General features: G+C 40.1%; 2 protein-coding genes across 2 annotated transcripts in view; both read right to left on the bottom strand.

The window, feature by feature from the left end:
- Positions 1-5,366: 5,366 nt before the first annotated feature.
- LOC129696285 (uncharacterized) lies at positions 5,367-14,111 on the bottom strand. The gene is made up of 4 exons (XM_055634051.1): positions 12,980-14,111; positions 12,142-12,224; positions 11,641-11,760; positions 5,367-8,330 (listed from the first exon to the last, which is right to left on the bottom strand). The coding sequence occupies exons 1-4, from the start codon at positions 13,272-13,274 to the stop codon at positions 8,037-8,039; spliced, it is 792 nt and encodes a 263-aa protein (XP_055490026.1). The 5' UTR covers positions 13,275-14,111; the 3' UTR covers positions 5,367-8,036.
- A 1,548-nt stretch (positions 14,112-15,659) lies between these two features.
- Positions 15,660-16,995, bottom strand: part of zgc:56231 (uncharacterized protein LOC406257 homolog) — a 29,549-nt gene continuing 28,213 nt past the window's right edge. The window contains exon 13 of the mRNA XM_055633448.1: positions 15,660-16,203. Coding sequence (XP_055489423.1) covers positions 15,990-16,203 — 214 coding nt within the window. The 3' untranslated portion in view covers positions 15,660-15,989. The remainder of the gene's footprint in view (positions 16,204-16,995) is intronic.

The following is a 16,995-nucleotide window of genomic DNA, read 5'->3' as shown; positions in this document are numbered from 1 at the left end:
TTGTTTTACACAAAGTGTGGTTGGGAGTTGTCTACGTGGAGTTTGCACATTCTTCCTGAGACCGCATGGGTTTCTTCCGGGCGCTCTGGTTTTATCCCACACAGAAAAATGCCCAGGTTTATAGTTAATAGACTCTGCAAACAAAATGTCCAAAAACGTTCAGTGAGTGGATGAGAAAGGGGGATAACATATACTAGTGTGAGAGGGTAATTGATGGTAGGCATTGATTCGGTGGGCAGAAGGACCCAGTTCCACTCTGTAGCTCCAAATTAAACTAAATTGTCAAAACCAAAGCAAAATAGAAAGCAAATTGTAATTCCCACAATAAATTCAATGGCATCTTTGCCATTGCCTTTGCAGGAGGGAGTTCGGTGATTGGCTGTAAGGTAAGCTCTTGGGAGTTTCTCTTGCTCCATTTCAGGAGCGGTTAGTTTAAAAAACGGGCGTGACCAGCTAGGAACGCATTCCTTCAAGCTCGGGAGCGGCAGGAGGGAGTTCAGTGATTGGCTGTAAGGTAAGCAATCCGCAAAATGATTTATTGGTTATTGGTTTATTGGGCAATTTATCAGCCAATATAAGCAAGGCTTGCTGTCGGGGAACACTTTGTCAAGGGAAGTGCCTTGTGAGAAAAGTGCGAGTTTTTGGCTCAAGAGTCTTCGGCATGGAGGCTAAGGAGAGGAGACTATGCAAAAGCTGGAGAGGACGGGACATGGTGAACACATTACGGGTAAGATGAGGCAGTGTGAACTTGCAGGATGTGGGAGGCCAGGGACACGGATGGAGCCTCTGGCTGCTACAACTGTGGCAAGTGTGTCCAGGTTCGGCTCCTGAAGGACCGTGTTGGGGCACTGGAGAAGCACTGGATGACCTCAGGACCATCCGGGAAAACAAGAGTTTCCTGGACAACATCTACAGTGAGGTTGTCACGCCAAGGATACGGGAAGAACGAAGGTGTGTGACTAAGAGAAAGGGTGGTAACCGTGGAATGCAGGAGACCCAGGTATCTGTGCCTAATGAAAACAGGTACGCCCTCTTGAGAACCACCGGGGGAGATTGGTAAGCCCAATTTATCTTCCCATGCTCGCATAATCATTTCAGAAGGAGGGATATGTGCAGTTAAAAGGGTATTGTAAATATAGTATATTAACTTACTTGTATCCGCTTTTCTATTCATGCATTCGTCTAATATATCAGGGCCCATAGAATGACAGTCTTGCATGTGTGTTTTCACATAGTCTTGATTTAAAGATATCTAAAAAAATTACTAGCTTTCAAATGATATTATCCTGTAATTCTTGAAACGAGAGGAAGATCCCCTTCTCATAAAGATCTCCCAGCGTTTTAATTCCTGAGTTTTCCCATTGTGCAAATGCCTTATCTAAAGTAGACGGTTTAAACGAGGGATTGTTGGCGATTGGTAAAAGGAGAGAGAAATCTCTCAATTTGAGAGTCGATTCCAAATTCGTAGGGTGCGATGAATTATCAGATTTTTCTCATAGGTTGATTTATTCAGATGTATTGGAGAAAGAAAAATCGCACCTATATTGAAAGGTGAACAATCTTCCCTCGCCATTTTAACCAGTTTACTTGGTGACATGTATCATCCAATCAGTAGATTAAATTTTTAATATTAGTTGCCCAGAAATAGAAAAGAAAATTGGAGAGAGCCAGCCCACCGTTTTCTTTAGGTTTACATAAATGTCATTTATGAATTCTATGAGTTTTATAATCCTAGATAAAATTTGTAATCACAGCCAAGTTTCTTAAAAATGCTTTTAGGGAGATTAATCGGTATTGATTGAAGTAGGTCGAAGAGTTGTGGAAGGAAAATCATCTTTATAGCATTTACTCTACCTATAAGGGAAATAGGAAGTGTTTTCCAAAATTGAATATGGGCATTTAATTTAGTAATTAATGGTGGAAAATTTGCTTGGAATAGAGAGGTATATTTTCTAGTCGCATAAACTCCAAGGTATTTACATTTTTCAGTGGCAATTCTAGTGGATGAACTGATCCGACTGACTGAGGGGCGACCGTGGCTGACAAGGGACATCAGGGACAGTATAAAAATAAAAGAGAAGTACAATGTAGCAAAGATGAGTGGGAAGCAAAAGGATTGGGTGATGTTTAAAGAGCAACAGCAGATAACTAAAAAGGCAATACGGGGAGAAAAGATGAGGTACGAAGGTAAGCTAGCCAAGAATATAAAGGAGGATAGTAAAAGCTTCTTTAGGTATGTGAAGAGGAACAAAATAGTTAAGACCAAAGTTGGACCCTTGAAGACTGAAAATGTGAATTAATTATGGGGAACAAGGAAATGACAGATAGGTTGAACAGGCACTAAGGAGGACACAAACAATCTTCCTGATATACTAGTGGCCAGAGGATCAGGGTTGACGGAGGAACTGAAGGAAATCTACATTAGGCAGGAAATGGTGTTGGGTAGACTGAAGGCTGATAAATCCCCAGAGCCTGATGAACTGCATCCCAGGGTACGTAAGGAAATAGCTCTATAAATCATGGATGCATTGGTGATAATTTTCTAATGTTCGATAAATTCAGGATCAGTTCCTGTGGATTGGAGGGCAGCTAAGGTTATCCCACTTTAAGAAAGGTGGGTGAGAGAAAACAGGGAATTATAGACCAGTTAGCCTGACATCGGTGGTGGGGAAGATGCTGGAGTCAATCATTAAATATTAAATAGCGGCACATTTGGATAGTAACAGGATCAGTCCGAGTCAGCATGGATTGAAGAAGGGGAAATCATGCTTGACTAATCTTCTGGGATTTTTTGAGGATGTAACTAGGAAAAAGGACAAGGGAGAGCCAGTGGATGTCGTGTACCTGGACTTCCAGAAAGCCTTTGATATGGTCCCACACAGGAGATTAGTGGGCAAAATTAGGGCACGTGGTATTGGTAGCAGAGTGCTGACATGGATAGAAAATTAGTTGGCCAACAGGAAACAAAGATTAGGGATTAACGGGTCCCTTTCAGAATGGCAGGCAGTGACTAGTGGGGTACCGCAAGGCTCGGTGCTGGGACCGCAGCTATTGACAATATACATCAATGATTTCGATGAAGGGATTCAAAGTAACATTAGTAAATTTGCAGATGACACAAAGCTGGATGACAGTGTGAACTGTGAGGAGGATGCTATGAGAATGCAGGGTGACTTGGACAGGTTGGGTGAGTGGGCAGATGCAGTTTAATGTGGATAAATGTGAGGTTATCCACTGGTAGCAAAAACAGGAAGTCAGATTATTATCTAAATTGTGTCAAATTGGGAAAAGGGGTAGTACAACAGGATCTGGGGGTTCTCGTTCATCAGACAATGAAAGTAAGCATGCAGGTACAGCAGGCAGTGAAGAAAGTGAATGGCATTTTGGCCTTCATAACAAGAGGAGTTGAGTATAGAAGCAAAGCGGTCCTTCTGCAGTGGTATAGGGCCCTAGTGAGACCACACCTGGAGTATTGTGTGCAGTTTTGGTCCCCTAATTTGAGGAAGGACATTATTGCTATTGGGAGACTGCAGCGTAGGTTTACAAGGTTAATTCCCGGGATGGTGGGACTGTCATATGCTGAGAGAATGGAGTGGCTGGCCTTGTATACCATGGAATTTAGAAGGATGAGAGGGTATCTTATTGAAACATATAAGATTATTAAGGGTTTGGACACACTAGAGGCAGGAAACATGTTCCCGATGTTGGGAGAGTTCAGAACCAGGGGCCACTGTTTTAGGAATAAGGGGTAAGCCATTTAAAACGGAGATGAGGAAACACTTTTTCACACAGAGTTGTGAGTCTGTGGAATTCTGTGCCTCAGAGGGCGGTGGGGGCCGGTTCTCTGGATACTTTCAAGAGAGAGATAGATAGGGATCTTAAAGATAGCGGAGTCACAGAATATGGGGAGAAGGCAGGAACGGGGTACTGATTGTGGATGATCAGCCATGATCACATTGAATGGTTGCGCTGGCTCGAAGGGCCGAATGGCTTACTCCTGCACCTATTGTCTATCTTGCCCAATATTTCTACACGTGCTGTTTGAGGATAACTGTGAATATCGCACCCCCTAGTGACGTGTGGGAAAGCATCAAATATTATCAGGCATTCCTCACGTGAAAAACACACAGCAGAGACTGCTGCCCTCTGGTGGAGGAAAGGTCTCCGGTTTGAAATTGCAGCCAAGCAGTTCAATGGCATGACATTAGGGATTTTTTCTGGGAAACAGAATTTCATTGGAAATCCAAACAACAAAATTGGTATTTTGTGTAATCTTATTCCTGTATCCAAGAGTTTGTATGTGTTCTCTATCTACAGGGTGCATTTCACAATGGGTGCTGGATGTATGGCGAGCAATGGAATGTGCTGCCAGAGGAGGCAGCTGAGGCAACATTTAAAATAGTTTTGGACAGGTACATGGATAGGAGTTTTACAGGGATATGAACCAAATGCAGGCAAATGGGCCATTTTGGTTTTGCTTGGACGAGTTAGGCTGAAGGGCCAGTTACCGTGCTGTCTGATTCGGTGACCAATGTCAATGAATGAACAAAGCTCGACAGACATAATTAATTTATGCCATCGTTAAAGTCTGCTACTGTTTTACCTAAAGGGTCCATGCCTTACCTAGGGCCTGCTGAACATCAATGAGAATGAGGCAGAACAAACTGGAGCACCCCTCACCTCTGCTAATGGTCTTCGCAACAGCCAAGTAATGTGCTCTAAACTCTGGGCTCCGAACTTTAAATCAAATGCATGGATGTTTAGTTAAATTCTGTAATATTTATTCAAAAATCAGACAGCCTCCCCACTTCAGTGCCGCCCAACATTTCTCCCCAAAACATCAGCATGATGAAGCCACTGGTGACGTTTCAGGTCAAGATCCTTCCTCCGACTGAGCTTGGGTCGAGACCCTTCTTCAGACCAAGTACTGAGTTTTGGTCACCCTGCTATTGAGAAGGATGCTATTACGCTGAAAAGAATGCAGAAATAATTTACAAGGGTGTTGCCAAGTCCCAAGGGTTTCAGCTATAGGAAAAGGATGGGCAAGCTAGGACTTCATTCTTAGGAGTACAGGTGGCTGAGGGATGATTTTATGACGATGTATAAAATCATGAGGAAAACAGATTGGGTAAATGCACAGTCTTTTATATGGGACCAGAGGGCATAGGTTTAAGGTGAGAGGGGCAAAATTTAATAGAAAACCAAGGGACAACTTTTTCACTCAATAGGTGGTAGGAGTATAGAACAAGTTGCCAGAGGAGGTAGTTAATGTGTCTGTGGAAAAAAAGTTAATGCTTCAGATCCAGGACTCTTTATCAACTCCTGAAAAAGGGGAAACAAGTTATCAATGAACAAAGATTATGATGGAAAGAGTAATTACTGAGAGTGAAGAAATCAAAAAGGACTGGCAAAATCCTACCCGAGAGCAAAGGAGAACCAGTTTGGGCCTCTGGAAGAGAACTGGCAATGAATGGCCAGCATAGTGGCACAGCTGGCAGAGACCTGGACCTCGGGAGCCATCTGCGTCGTGTTTGCACGTTCTCACTGTGACTGTTTGGGTTTCCTTCCACATCCCAAGGGTAAGCAAGTTTGTAGGTTAATTTGCCTGTGTAAATTGCCCCCAGTGAAGGGAATTAATGCAAAAGTGGGATAGGGTAGAACTGCAATTATAGATCAGCTACAGAAATGGGCAGAGGAATGGCAGATGAAGTTTAATCCGAACAAGTACAAGATGTTGCATTTTGGGAGGTGCAATGTATGGGGAAAATATACAATTAATGGCATGGGATTTAAACAGCTTTGATGCACAGAGGGATCTTGGGGTCTAAGTTCACTCCTCCCTGAACATGACCACACAAGTAGAGTGAGTGGCAAACATGGCATATAGTGTGCTTGCCATCATTGGACAGAGTATTGAGTACAAAAGTCAGGAAGTCATGATACAGCTTTATAGGACTTTGGTTAGGCAGCATTTTAGTATTGGGTGCAGTTCTGGTCACCTCCATTACAAGAAGGATATGGAGGCTTTGGAAAGGGTGCACAGGAGTTTTACCAGAATGATGCCTGGTTTAGGGGGGGTATTAGCTACATGGAGAGGTTGGACAGATTGGATTTTTTTGTCTGGAACGCCAGAGATGCAGAGGGAAGTATATAAAATTATGAGAGGCAGACATAGGGGTAGTCAAAACCTATTCCCCAGGATGGAAATACCAAATACTAGAGAACATGGCTGCAAGCGGAGAGGGGTAAAGTTTAAAGGAAGTGTGCAGGGAAAAGTTTTTTTTCTTTCTTAATTGCACAGAGGGGCTTGGAATGTACAGTGGAGGCAACTATGATCACCACGTGCGAGAGACTTTTAGATAGGCACATGGATAGGCAGGGAAATTAATTATGTGCAGGCAAATTAGGTTGGTCTTGGCATCATGTTCAGCACAGACATTGTGGGCCAATGGGTCTATTCTTGTGCTGTATGGATATATGTTCTATCACTAGTGTGAACATGAACTCTAATGATCAGTGTCGACTGTGGGCTGAGGGGCCTATTTCCATGTTGTATCCCAAAACTGAACTCAATGGCAAAAGAAAAAAAAACTGTAGTCACTGGTACATCTGAAGTAAAAATAGAACATATTGGAAAACCTTAGCAAGTCCCAGACCCAAAATGTTAACTGCTTCTCTTTCCATAGATACTACCTAACCATTGTCCCCAACAAGGTCCCTTTCTTAGTGTTCTTTTGTTTTATTTCAGATTCCCAGCAACTGCTGCTTTTGTTTTTGATGACTGGTTACTTACTGCTACTGTACACCTCGAGCAAGTTCACCAGGAGCAGTGTAGAGAAAAAGGTTTTCCAACATGTCAAGTCTATTGCAGATTTCCACATAACTGCAAGTGTTTTTTGTACGAGTAAGTCAGAAACTGCATGTAAGTGCATGATGTTGTCTATGCCAAGTTAAACCAAACCAAAGATAGACAATAAACTAGAGTAACTCAACGGGTCAGACAGTATCTTTGGAGAAATAAATAGGTGACATTTCAGGTTGATACCCTTCTTTAAATTGATTCAGTGGAAAGAGAAACATGGATGTAGATGGTGATATAGAGAGATACAAAATAAATGAATGAAAGAAATGCAAAAAAAATAACGATGGCAAAGGAAACACTGTTAATTAGGGGCTAGGTGAAAACAAGTTACAGACAATGAGACTCAACAAGACAACTTTGAAGCTTGTTTGACTAGGGTGGGGGAGGGATGGAGAGAGAAGGGCTTCCAGGATTACCTGAAGTTATAGAAATCAATATTCACCCGCTGAGTTTCTCCAGCACTTTTGTCTACCTTCAATATTCATACCACTGGGTTGTAAGCTGCCCAAGCAAAATCTGAGGTTTTGCTACTCACTGATCTAATCTTCCTCCCAAATAAATTGGCATTTTGCTGATGAGTATATGCACATACTGTACATGTGGGCAGCATAGCGGTCAAGTTGCTGCCTTACAGTGCCAGAGAACTGGATTGAATTCAGACTATGGGTGCGTCTCTACGGAGTTTGTACATTCCCCCTGCGACTGCATGCGTTTCCTTTGGGTGCTCTGGCTTCCACACTCCAAAGACATACAGGTCTGTACATTAATTGGCTTTGGTAAAATTATAAATTGTCCCTTGTGTGTAGGTTAGTGCTAGAGTACAAGGCGATTGCTGGTCGGCGCAGATTCGGTGGGCCGAAGGGCTTGTTTCTGCATTGTATCTCTAAGATAAAGGCTAATATTAATTTAATCTAAGCATTCAATAGGTACATTTTTATTGGTCTTTACAGATCATTTTTAATTTCCTTTTTGTTTATTAACTGCTGCTTCTGTCCTCAAATGACCTTGAAGCCTTCCTATTTACATGGCATGCTTCAGTATTACGAAACGCTATAAAATAGTAAAAGCTAGAGACTGTCATTTAATAAAAGTTTGTTTTATTTGCTTATGTTTCAAATAAGATTGGGTATTAAAAGGACATGTATAATTAAACAGAACACAAATTAACAATGAATTATTTATTAGCATGACTCGGTAGAGATGCTAGTTTGCCAGACACTGCATTCATTTTAGCTTTGAGTCGAGGAGTCAAATCCCTGGTTTTAAACAAACTGGGTTTTGAAGGACAGCCAATGGCAAGTTTGGATCCTGTTAAATTTGAAAATAGTTTTTTTTTCATTTGCAGTGGTTTTTCAGCATTTGGTATCTTTGTGGAGAGTGCTAGCTCGTGCTGGAGTTTTGAAACCATATTTTGCAGATGACCGACTTTGTCAACATGTTCTTTGTTAACATCTTTAAGCACTTTTTCCTTAAAAGAAACATTTCCATTAAAATTTTAAGGTACATGAACAATTCTAAAATGATGCAGAATAGCCTCTTGGCATTATATGTAATCACTCAGCCTGTTAATCAGATCCATAAAAATAAAAAAAATCCTTTAAACTATTTGGATGACACATAATATTTCAAACAAAGTTAAAATAGACAAATACAGTCAAAAATACCTAAGAAAAGCATACCATTTAATTGGGATTATTAACTGCGGCACCTCAACAAAATTGGTGTTGTTAAGTCCACAATTAAGTACACAATTCCTGAAGTTAACAGATGTGGACTGAGTGATCTTATTATGTTACATCCAGAGGCTACACAATTTACCCAACAACTGCACTATCCAATTAGCCAGAGTTGAAGTTACTGAGCAACAAAGGGGACATTACTGGAATTTTATCTACCTGAAATGGACTTTATATTGCCCTGACCATTGACACACTGAAAATATCATTACATGGTCTTGACTGTTGAATTCACAAATGCTGTATCCCTTACTCTCATCATGCTGTACTTAATTTTTAAAACATTAATTATATTTACTTTTGCACAGAGTTCTTTTCATTATTTATTCACAGGATGTGGCTTTTGGCAGCTGACGTGTGTCCCCATTTACTCCCTGAACGGATTGGCATGGCAGGCCATTGCAGAGGGCATGTAGGAGTCAATGCTGGAGAGATGCAGGCCAGACCAATGAAGAGCAGCACTTTTTAAAAAACCAGACAAGCCTTTTGTATATCATGGATATGGTTATTGATACAAGCCTTTTACAATAACAAGCTTTTTAAGACATTTGAACAATTTCCCCCATTGCCATAGCAAGATCAACAGTCCAGCCTCTGGTTACTAGTAACTTTTAACAGCTTATTCTCATTAGGGGATCAGCATGTTATGCACATTTATCTAATTAAGTTAAATAAACTGCCCGAATGTACACAATGTTTAATCTGTCAACATAGAAAATAGGCATCAAAGGATCTTTGCTCCAACAAGCCTGTGATTTTTCAGAGCCTAGCAGTTAGTTCCATATCACTTACAACAGATTTAGTTTTACCCTCTGCATATTTTAACTAATTCTCTTTCAATTATTGTGGTGGAATCTGCTTTCATACCCCTTCAGCAGTCCATTCCCCCACGATAATCTACTGTTTAAAAAAAAAAGTCTTCAACAAGCCAATCCTAGTTCTTAAATTACCCTTTTATTTACTCAAAACACTTTTTCTAAAAATTAAAACAATCTGTTTAATCTGCTGGAAATCTGAAATAAAAATAGTAAATGCTGGAAGCACTCAACAGTTCAGACAGCATCTATGGTGAGAAAAACAGAGTTTCAGGCTGAAGATATTTTATCAGAACTGGGGAAAGTGAGAAAACAAGTTAGTTCTAAATTGCAAGGAGGGATAGATAGGGCAGGGGACAGGACCTGGAAAATTTGATATGGTGATAGTTATTGTCATAAGGTCGTACAGCATAGAAACGGGCCCTTCACCACAACCTGCCCATGCCGATATGATATGCCACATATATGGTGATACTTAGTGGTACAGTGTTGCAGCTGGTAGAACCACCCTCATAACACCAGAGACCCATGTTCTGTCACAACCACAGGTACTGTTTGTGTGAAGCTTGCAAGGTCTCGCTTAACTGCGTAGGTTTTCCCCCTTGGAGTTCCAAGTTCCACCCACATCCCATGAGTGCAGATTGGTAGGTTAGTTAGCCACTGTGATGTGTCCCTCGTGTATTGAAGAATGGTAGAATCTGGGAGAGGTGATGGGAATATTGGGAGAATAGAAATGGAATGTTTGTTTAGTGCAAATGGATGGTGGATAAAGGCTCAAAGGACTGCAGTGCCCATTTCCATTTGTCTCTCTCAACGACTCCATGTTGTTTGAAGAACAGCGCCCAATGTTTCATCTGGGTACATAGTTGAATTTAATACACGGTCCCAAAAACTATAATTTCAGATAACAGATTCTGTTCATATCAGAACTGACAGTTCTGCTGCAGGATTATCCATCTGTAATAAGGTCTTAATTTCTGTTTCCGCAATCACTGCATAATCACCTGTGTTTATCCACCATTCTCTCATATTGATTTCACTTCTCTGCAACAGTTCTGACATGCTTTTGTATGTTCCCTTTTGTCTCTCTCTACCTCAATCCTATTGCACTTATTAATCCCTCATCCAGATGGTTTCAACATCTTATCACCAACCTTGGTCTCACCCCATCAGAGATATTCCCCTTGTCCAAGACAGCCCTCCCCTACCCTTTCTGCAAATGTGTTTTCTAAGATTGTCCAGTTCTAATGAAGGATCTTCAACCTTTCCACCAATGCTGCCTAACCTGCTAATGTATTATTTTAGTATTTAATCTCATGCTTTTTCATGCGTCTATGAAATCTCTCAAATGTCTTTGGAATAAATCCAAGCTTTTCCAGTTTCTCCATTTAGTTCCTGTTAATATATCAGTAAATTACTTTTAAACCCTCAAATGACCAGATATAAACAGAATAGTATGTTTCAATGTTTTACAAAGAGTTTGGTTAGCTTCCATGTTTCTGTATGCTACCTCTTAATAAAAACCATTTTGATTTTTACAATTTCAACTCAACCTTCTCAACTCCATATTGTCTTCTGAGGTTTGTGCATATACATTCTCAGCTCTATCCTCCTGCATCATATTCAAAACATTGCAAATCAGTTACTATTGCCTCCTCCAATCTTCCTACTAAAGCATATAATTGCAAACCTCTCAATTCAATGTCACAAGCCAGCACAAAAGTACTTGGAAGTCAATCACTGACTTAGTTACATTTCAGAATTTCACATTATTTGAATTGTTTTACAAATTGTACACTAATAAAAACAGGTCGAGCCACGATACCTGATAATCCTAATATTTGTTGACTCTCAGCAAATTAATTCTGTAAAAGCTGTTCACCAAGCCTATTTTCTGGTCCTTAGCCAGTTGCATTTTCATACAGACATTATTTTAGGTTAAAATCCAAAGACTAATTTTATGGCACTCTGCAAAACACCTTTTGAAAATCATCAAGTTTTGCAATTGCCCTACTTTGCATTTCATTTTATGTCCAAGCTTTCTCATTGAATTCTACTTTTCCAGTTTAGTTATTTTCCAGTAAAATAAAATCTATATTTTAAAAGGAATAAACACTCCATTTTGAGTACATCATGCTATTACCCTTGGCAAAAAAAGATATATTTTTTAGTAAGCTAAAAACATGAACATATCATTCTCCAGTCACGAGTGTGGTTAAACATGTACCTGCTTTGCAATTCTGTCATTACATCTCTGAAACGCTTCATCGCTTTCTTGAATTTTTTTCTCTTTCTCACGCAGTACCGTACAAATGTCCTTCAATTGCCTGGTTAATGTCTTGTTCACCTTATAGCAGAAAGATTATTGATATCAGATGCATAGTCTATTATTGTGTTATCCGAAATTCATATATGATCATAGAGCTCGTGATCAGATAGCATTATGTTTTAATATTAGTTTTTAAAACGTAGTTCGTATATTCTTCCTGTGACCATGTGGGTTTTCTCTGAGATCTGTTTCCTCCCACACTCCAAAGACCTACAGGTATGTAGGTTAATTGGCTTGGTGGATGTGTAAATTGTCCCTAGTGTGCGTTGGGTAGTACGGGGATTGCCGGTCAGGTCGGACTCGGAGGTCCGCTGGGCCCGATTCCACACTGTATCTCTAAACTAAACAGTATTAACATTTAATACTGAGATTTTCGTTAAAAAAAATTAGGAGTGATACCTGATCCTTTTCTTCAAGTAGTTTTGCAGATTGTTCTTCAGATAAGACTTTCCTCTTGTACAATTCCTGATATTTCATCAACTCTGAAGAAAAATGTTTTAGTTCTCTCTTGCATAATGCTCGACCCAAAAATCTAATTATATACAATTAAAAACAAATTTAAATGCTTAACTGGAAACAAAGTGCAAACAAAGGAACTCCACTAGTTTCCAATATCCAGATGAATATACAAAGCATAATACGCATAAATATGAATAAACCTTATAACACCAGGTGCTAGGAAGATATATAGAAACAAGGAACTGCAGATGCTGGTTTACAAAAAATGACATAAAGTGCTGGAGTAACCCAGCGGTCAGACACCATCTTTGCAGAGCATGGATAGGTGAGGTTTCGAGTCACAACCCTTCTTCAGACTCGTCTTCTTGAGTTCAAAGAAGGGTCCCAACCGGAAACGTCACCTATGTTCTTCAGAGATGCTACCTGACCCTTTGAATTACTCCAGCACTTTGTGCCTTCTATTTGGAAGATATAATCTGCATTGATCCAATGAGGATTTTATTGAACAATATGTTGGGTAACACTGTGGGCTTTAAAGAACACAGTGCATAAATCTCACACTTTAACACCATTGCCATTCCTAAAGGAAAGGGAAAATGGAGAGAAAAAGAATAGGGAGCAGGTCTGGATAACTGTTACACATTAATTTTCTACTAGTGCAAGTGTCTAGGACCAGAATTTGGTTGTTAAGCAAAAAACATTAGGTTTTCCATATCAGCATGTAATAGTCTACGCAAGCACAGCACAATGTTCCAGACCAAATAGATGCAACACTTACCCCTGGAACTTGCAAGAGCTTCTATTTGAAGATTCTGCAGCTGAGAGTACATTTTTGAAACTTCTGTCTTGAACCATGCTAACTCCTCCAGAAGGCAAGCTGTACTTTCAGCAATGGAAGGTTGATTCTGGTATTCACACAATGCAACTTCCAGCTGCTTCATTTTCACATCTGCAGCCTTGGGAGACGGATAAACTGTAACATGCTCTTCAGTCAAAGTTGCAATGCTAAGCAACAGCGTTTGGCATTTTGTGAAATAAAAACAACATATTCTTGGATTCCAAAATGTGAACATCCCAATAGCTTAAGTTTGGTGAATGGAGTACATTTTTCGTCAAACACTTAAATTTGTTCATTGGATAGGCACAGGCATTGTAAATGTTTAAGGAAGAGATATAAAAGCTGTGGATGGTTAATCCTCGACTTGGTCATAGAGAATCAGTTGTACCTGATGGAAACAGGCCCTTTAGCCCAACTTGTGCATGCTGACCAAAATATCCATCCAAGCCAGTCCCATTTGCTTGCGTTTGGCCCATATACCTCTGAACCTTCACCATTCATGCAACACTCCAATTGTCTTAAACATTAACTGTACCTCAGCTTTCTTTCCCAACTCCTTCCATGTACCCAGCACTCAGTGCTTAATAAGTTGCCACTCAAGTCAGTTTTAAATCTTTCTGCTCACACCTTAAATCTGTCCTCTTTTCCAGCTTTCTCCTCCATATACAATCAGTCTGAAGGAAGCTCAACCAAAAATCTTGCCTGATCATTCCCTTCACATATGTTGCTTGACCCCCCAAGTTCCTCCAGCATTGTGTTTAAAATCAACCCTCAAGTTTTCTACTCCCCCAACTTGAAAACGTCTGTGACCACCCATCTTATCTATGCCCTTGATGATTTTACATACTTCTATGTCACCCATCAGCCTCCAGCATTCCAGTGTAAAAAGTCCCATCTTATCCAGCTTCTCTCTAACTCCAACCCACAAGTCCTGATAAGACCCTTGTGAATCTTTTCTGCGCCTTTTACAGCCTAATGATACCCTTTCCAGAGCCAAACAACTAGAACTACCTATAATACTCCAAATGCAGTCACACCAACAATGTGTACATTTGCAACATTATGCCCCAATTTTTGTTTTCAATGCCTTGACTGATGAAGGCAAGCATGTCAAACTCTTTCATCTTCCTGTCTATCTGTGTCACCACATTCAGGCAACCTTATCTCTAAGCTGCACCTTGCAATATCAGGCAAAAACTTAATTTGCCACACTTGTCCATTGCCATGCAACTCCACTGCAGTTAAATGGAAGTGATACAAAATTCAGTTACTGAAAATCTAAATTGCTGGAAAAACTCAGCAAGTCAGACTGCATCCGTAGATGGAACAATCTATCAATGTTTCAAACACAAGATCCCTCATGACAGATATTTCCAGATCATCTATACTCTGTCTACCTCAATTGCCTCTTGATTCAGATTTCTAAACTGACAGTTAGCTTGACTGACATCCAGTGAGACATAGGCAAAAATCTGCTCCAAACAAAATTGAGAGACCAAATCAACATCATTGCTGACAGTCACAATCTCCTAGCAACTTGCTCTCACCGACAACTACTTGGAATTGAAATAGATCGTTCCACAATTTCCATCATCTTCCATCCCCAGATGAATATTGAGCCATACATCAGAAGCATCACATAGACTGCTTACTTAAACCTCCACGATGACTCCCAACACAACTGAATTTGTCCCTACTTCAATTCAACTCCTGCTGAATCATTCATTTGAGACCTTAATCAGGGCTATTCTTCTGTGCATTCGGCTGCCCTCATTCATCTACCGTCTTATAAACTAGAAGTCATTCAAAGCTCTGCTGCTGCACCACGACTCATTCATTTGTCACCCATACTCAATGACCTTCACCAGCATCCAGGTAACCAAAGCCTCGTTCAGCAATTCACATCTTTGTTTTCAAATCCCTCCACAACTCACCTCATCCATCTCAATCTTAATTGCTTTAGCCCAATAGCTCAAGGCATCTACATTCACTGGGATTCGGCTTCCCGATTATCCCAGGATGTAATCATTTCACCATTTACTGCTGGTCAAGGCTGTCAACGGCAAGCTCTATAATTTATACCCTAAACTTGTTTGTCTTCCTCCCAATTTCCTCAAAACCTACTAATCGAACTGAGCTTTTGATCATCTGCCCGAGTATCTCTTTGTTTAGTATCGTTGTATTTCATCATATTGCAAAACTTGCTGTGGGACAGCTTGATCTATTCAAACATGTCTGATACATGCCCAAAATCATAAATCTATGAATTATACTTTAACTGGTCTCTCCACAATCATTACCCAAAACAGTCAAACTATCTTCTTAGTTAATTACACACTTAAATTTGGATTATGAGTTCTTATTGTATCATAGTATCATTACTTCTTGCAGTACACAATTTATTCAAAGAATTATGAAATGCAATCTTCTACCAATGAAGATGAATATGTTCTTCCTGAAGCAAAACTTAACCCATTGTTTAAGAAACAGTTAGACAGATACATGGACAGGTTTGGAGGATTATGGGCCATGCGCAGGCAAGTGGGGCTAATTTAGCTGGGACATTGTTGGCGGGTGTGGGCGAATTGGGCCGAAGGGCCTGTTTCCGCACTGTATCACTCTATGACTATAACACTATCCAAGCCGTCATTGTGGCATAATTCAAAGCAGCAGCGGAACAGAAGAATTATGGATCATAAATAATGCAATGTTAAGGGTTTGGTCAGACTAAAAATTCCATGAAGATACAAGGTAGTGCTTTATCTTGGCTTCCAATTAGTAGGTGTAAAGTAGAAATCAGAGTTACTGGGACAGGTAAATGTAGCCTTTCAGAAAGGGTTTTGCACAATCTAATCCAAAATAAACTGCTGAAATTAAACTATCCCCTTGCATCCCAAAATTATCAAAACTGGCAGACAATTCACCTTGTCCAACTATTCACTGGCTTTCACTACACTGTTGATGGAAAAAGCATCACATATCTCACCTTAATCATTACCTCTGCCTTATGTTGCTCAGCAGCAAACTCTTCTTTTGAAATATATTTATCTTTAACTTCTTCCAAAGCCCATTTATACGCATGCCGCCTGATAGATTCCTTATACATGTGAAGTTTACTGTCCAATTGTTCTTCATAGACATCCTTTAGCTCTTCAAATCGCTCACTGCAATTTGAATAAATTATCAACATCCACAACATTTATCCAACCATTTATAAAGAAAATTAAAGACAATTGTAAGGTAGTACATATTAAAAGAACAATGCATGTCAAATGGAATTACATTGTATTGTGTGAGGAAGAGAAACTAGACTGCATCTGTGGATAAAATTTTGAAAGTGGCACAATAGATTAGCAGATAACCATCAAGATCCTGGGGTTTAATAGATTGGAGGTGGGGGCCAGCCGCCGGAAAGAAGCTGTTCCTCGATATATATAAAATATTAGGTCAACCACAAATGGATCACTGTGTCCAATTCATGGTACCTGTTTGGTGCAAGAGCTTTAAATTACAGAAAGGAAATGTAGGAAGGAACTACAGATGTTGGAGTGTCTGAAGAAGGGTCTCAACTCTCAGTCTGAAGAAGGGTCTCAACCCTAAACGTCATCCATTCCTTCTCTCCAGAAATGCTGCCTATGAGTTACTCCAGCATTTTGTGTCTATCTATAGAAAGGAATTAGCAGATTAATTCCAGGAATTAATTGTTTAAGTGCACGGATCCCCAATAAAGAGACAACCACATCCCTTCCTATGCTATGCAAGTGATGGAGGGGATACTAGATCTTCAGACAGTTTGGATGTAGTTAGAATTCAGGCAGGCAGACTGCACATTTTGCATTTGGTGTGTACAGATTCCAAGCTGGAAAACCAAGTAGAGAAGACAAAAAGGCCTTCTACCATTTTTTGAAGAAACAACAAAAAACGTTGACCAGGGCTAAGCCGTACACTTTGTCTAT

Source organism: Leucoraja erinacea, chromosome 4, assembly GCF_028641065.1.
Source record: "Leucoraja erinacea ecotype New England chromosome 4, Leri_hhj_1, whole genome shotgun sequence".
Classification (NCBI taxonomy): domain Eukaryota; kingdom Metazoa; phylum Chordata; class Chondrichthyes; order Rajiformes; family Rajidae; genus Leucoraja; species Leucoraja erinaceus.
This window is presented reverse-complemented; position numbering and strand designations above follow the sequence as displayed.

Bases quoted from the DNA above. Each gene is read 5' to 3' on its own strand.
- LOC129696285 (XM_055634051.1), bottom strand. From the start codon at position 13,274: ATGTTCACATTTTGGAATCCAAGAATATGTTGTTTTTATTTCACAAAA. The intron at 12,225-12,979 runs GTAAGTGTTGCA...ATTTTTCTTCAG, and splicing joins AGCTCTTGCAAGTTCCAGGG to AGTTGATGAAATATCAGGAA. The intron at 8,331-11,640 runs GTACATGTTTAA...GTTTCTTTTAAG, and splicing joins ATGACAGAATTGCAAAGCAG to GAAAAAGTGCTTAAAGATGT.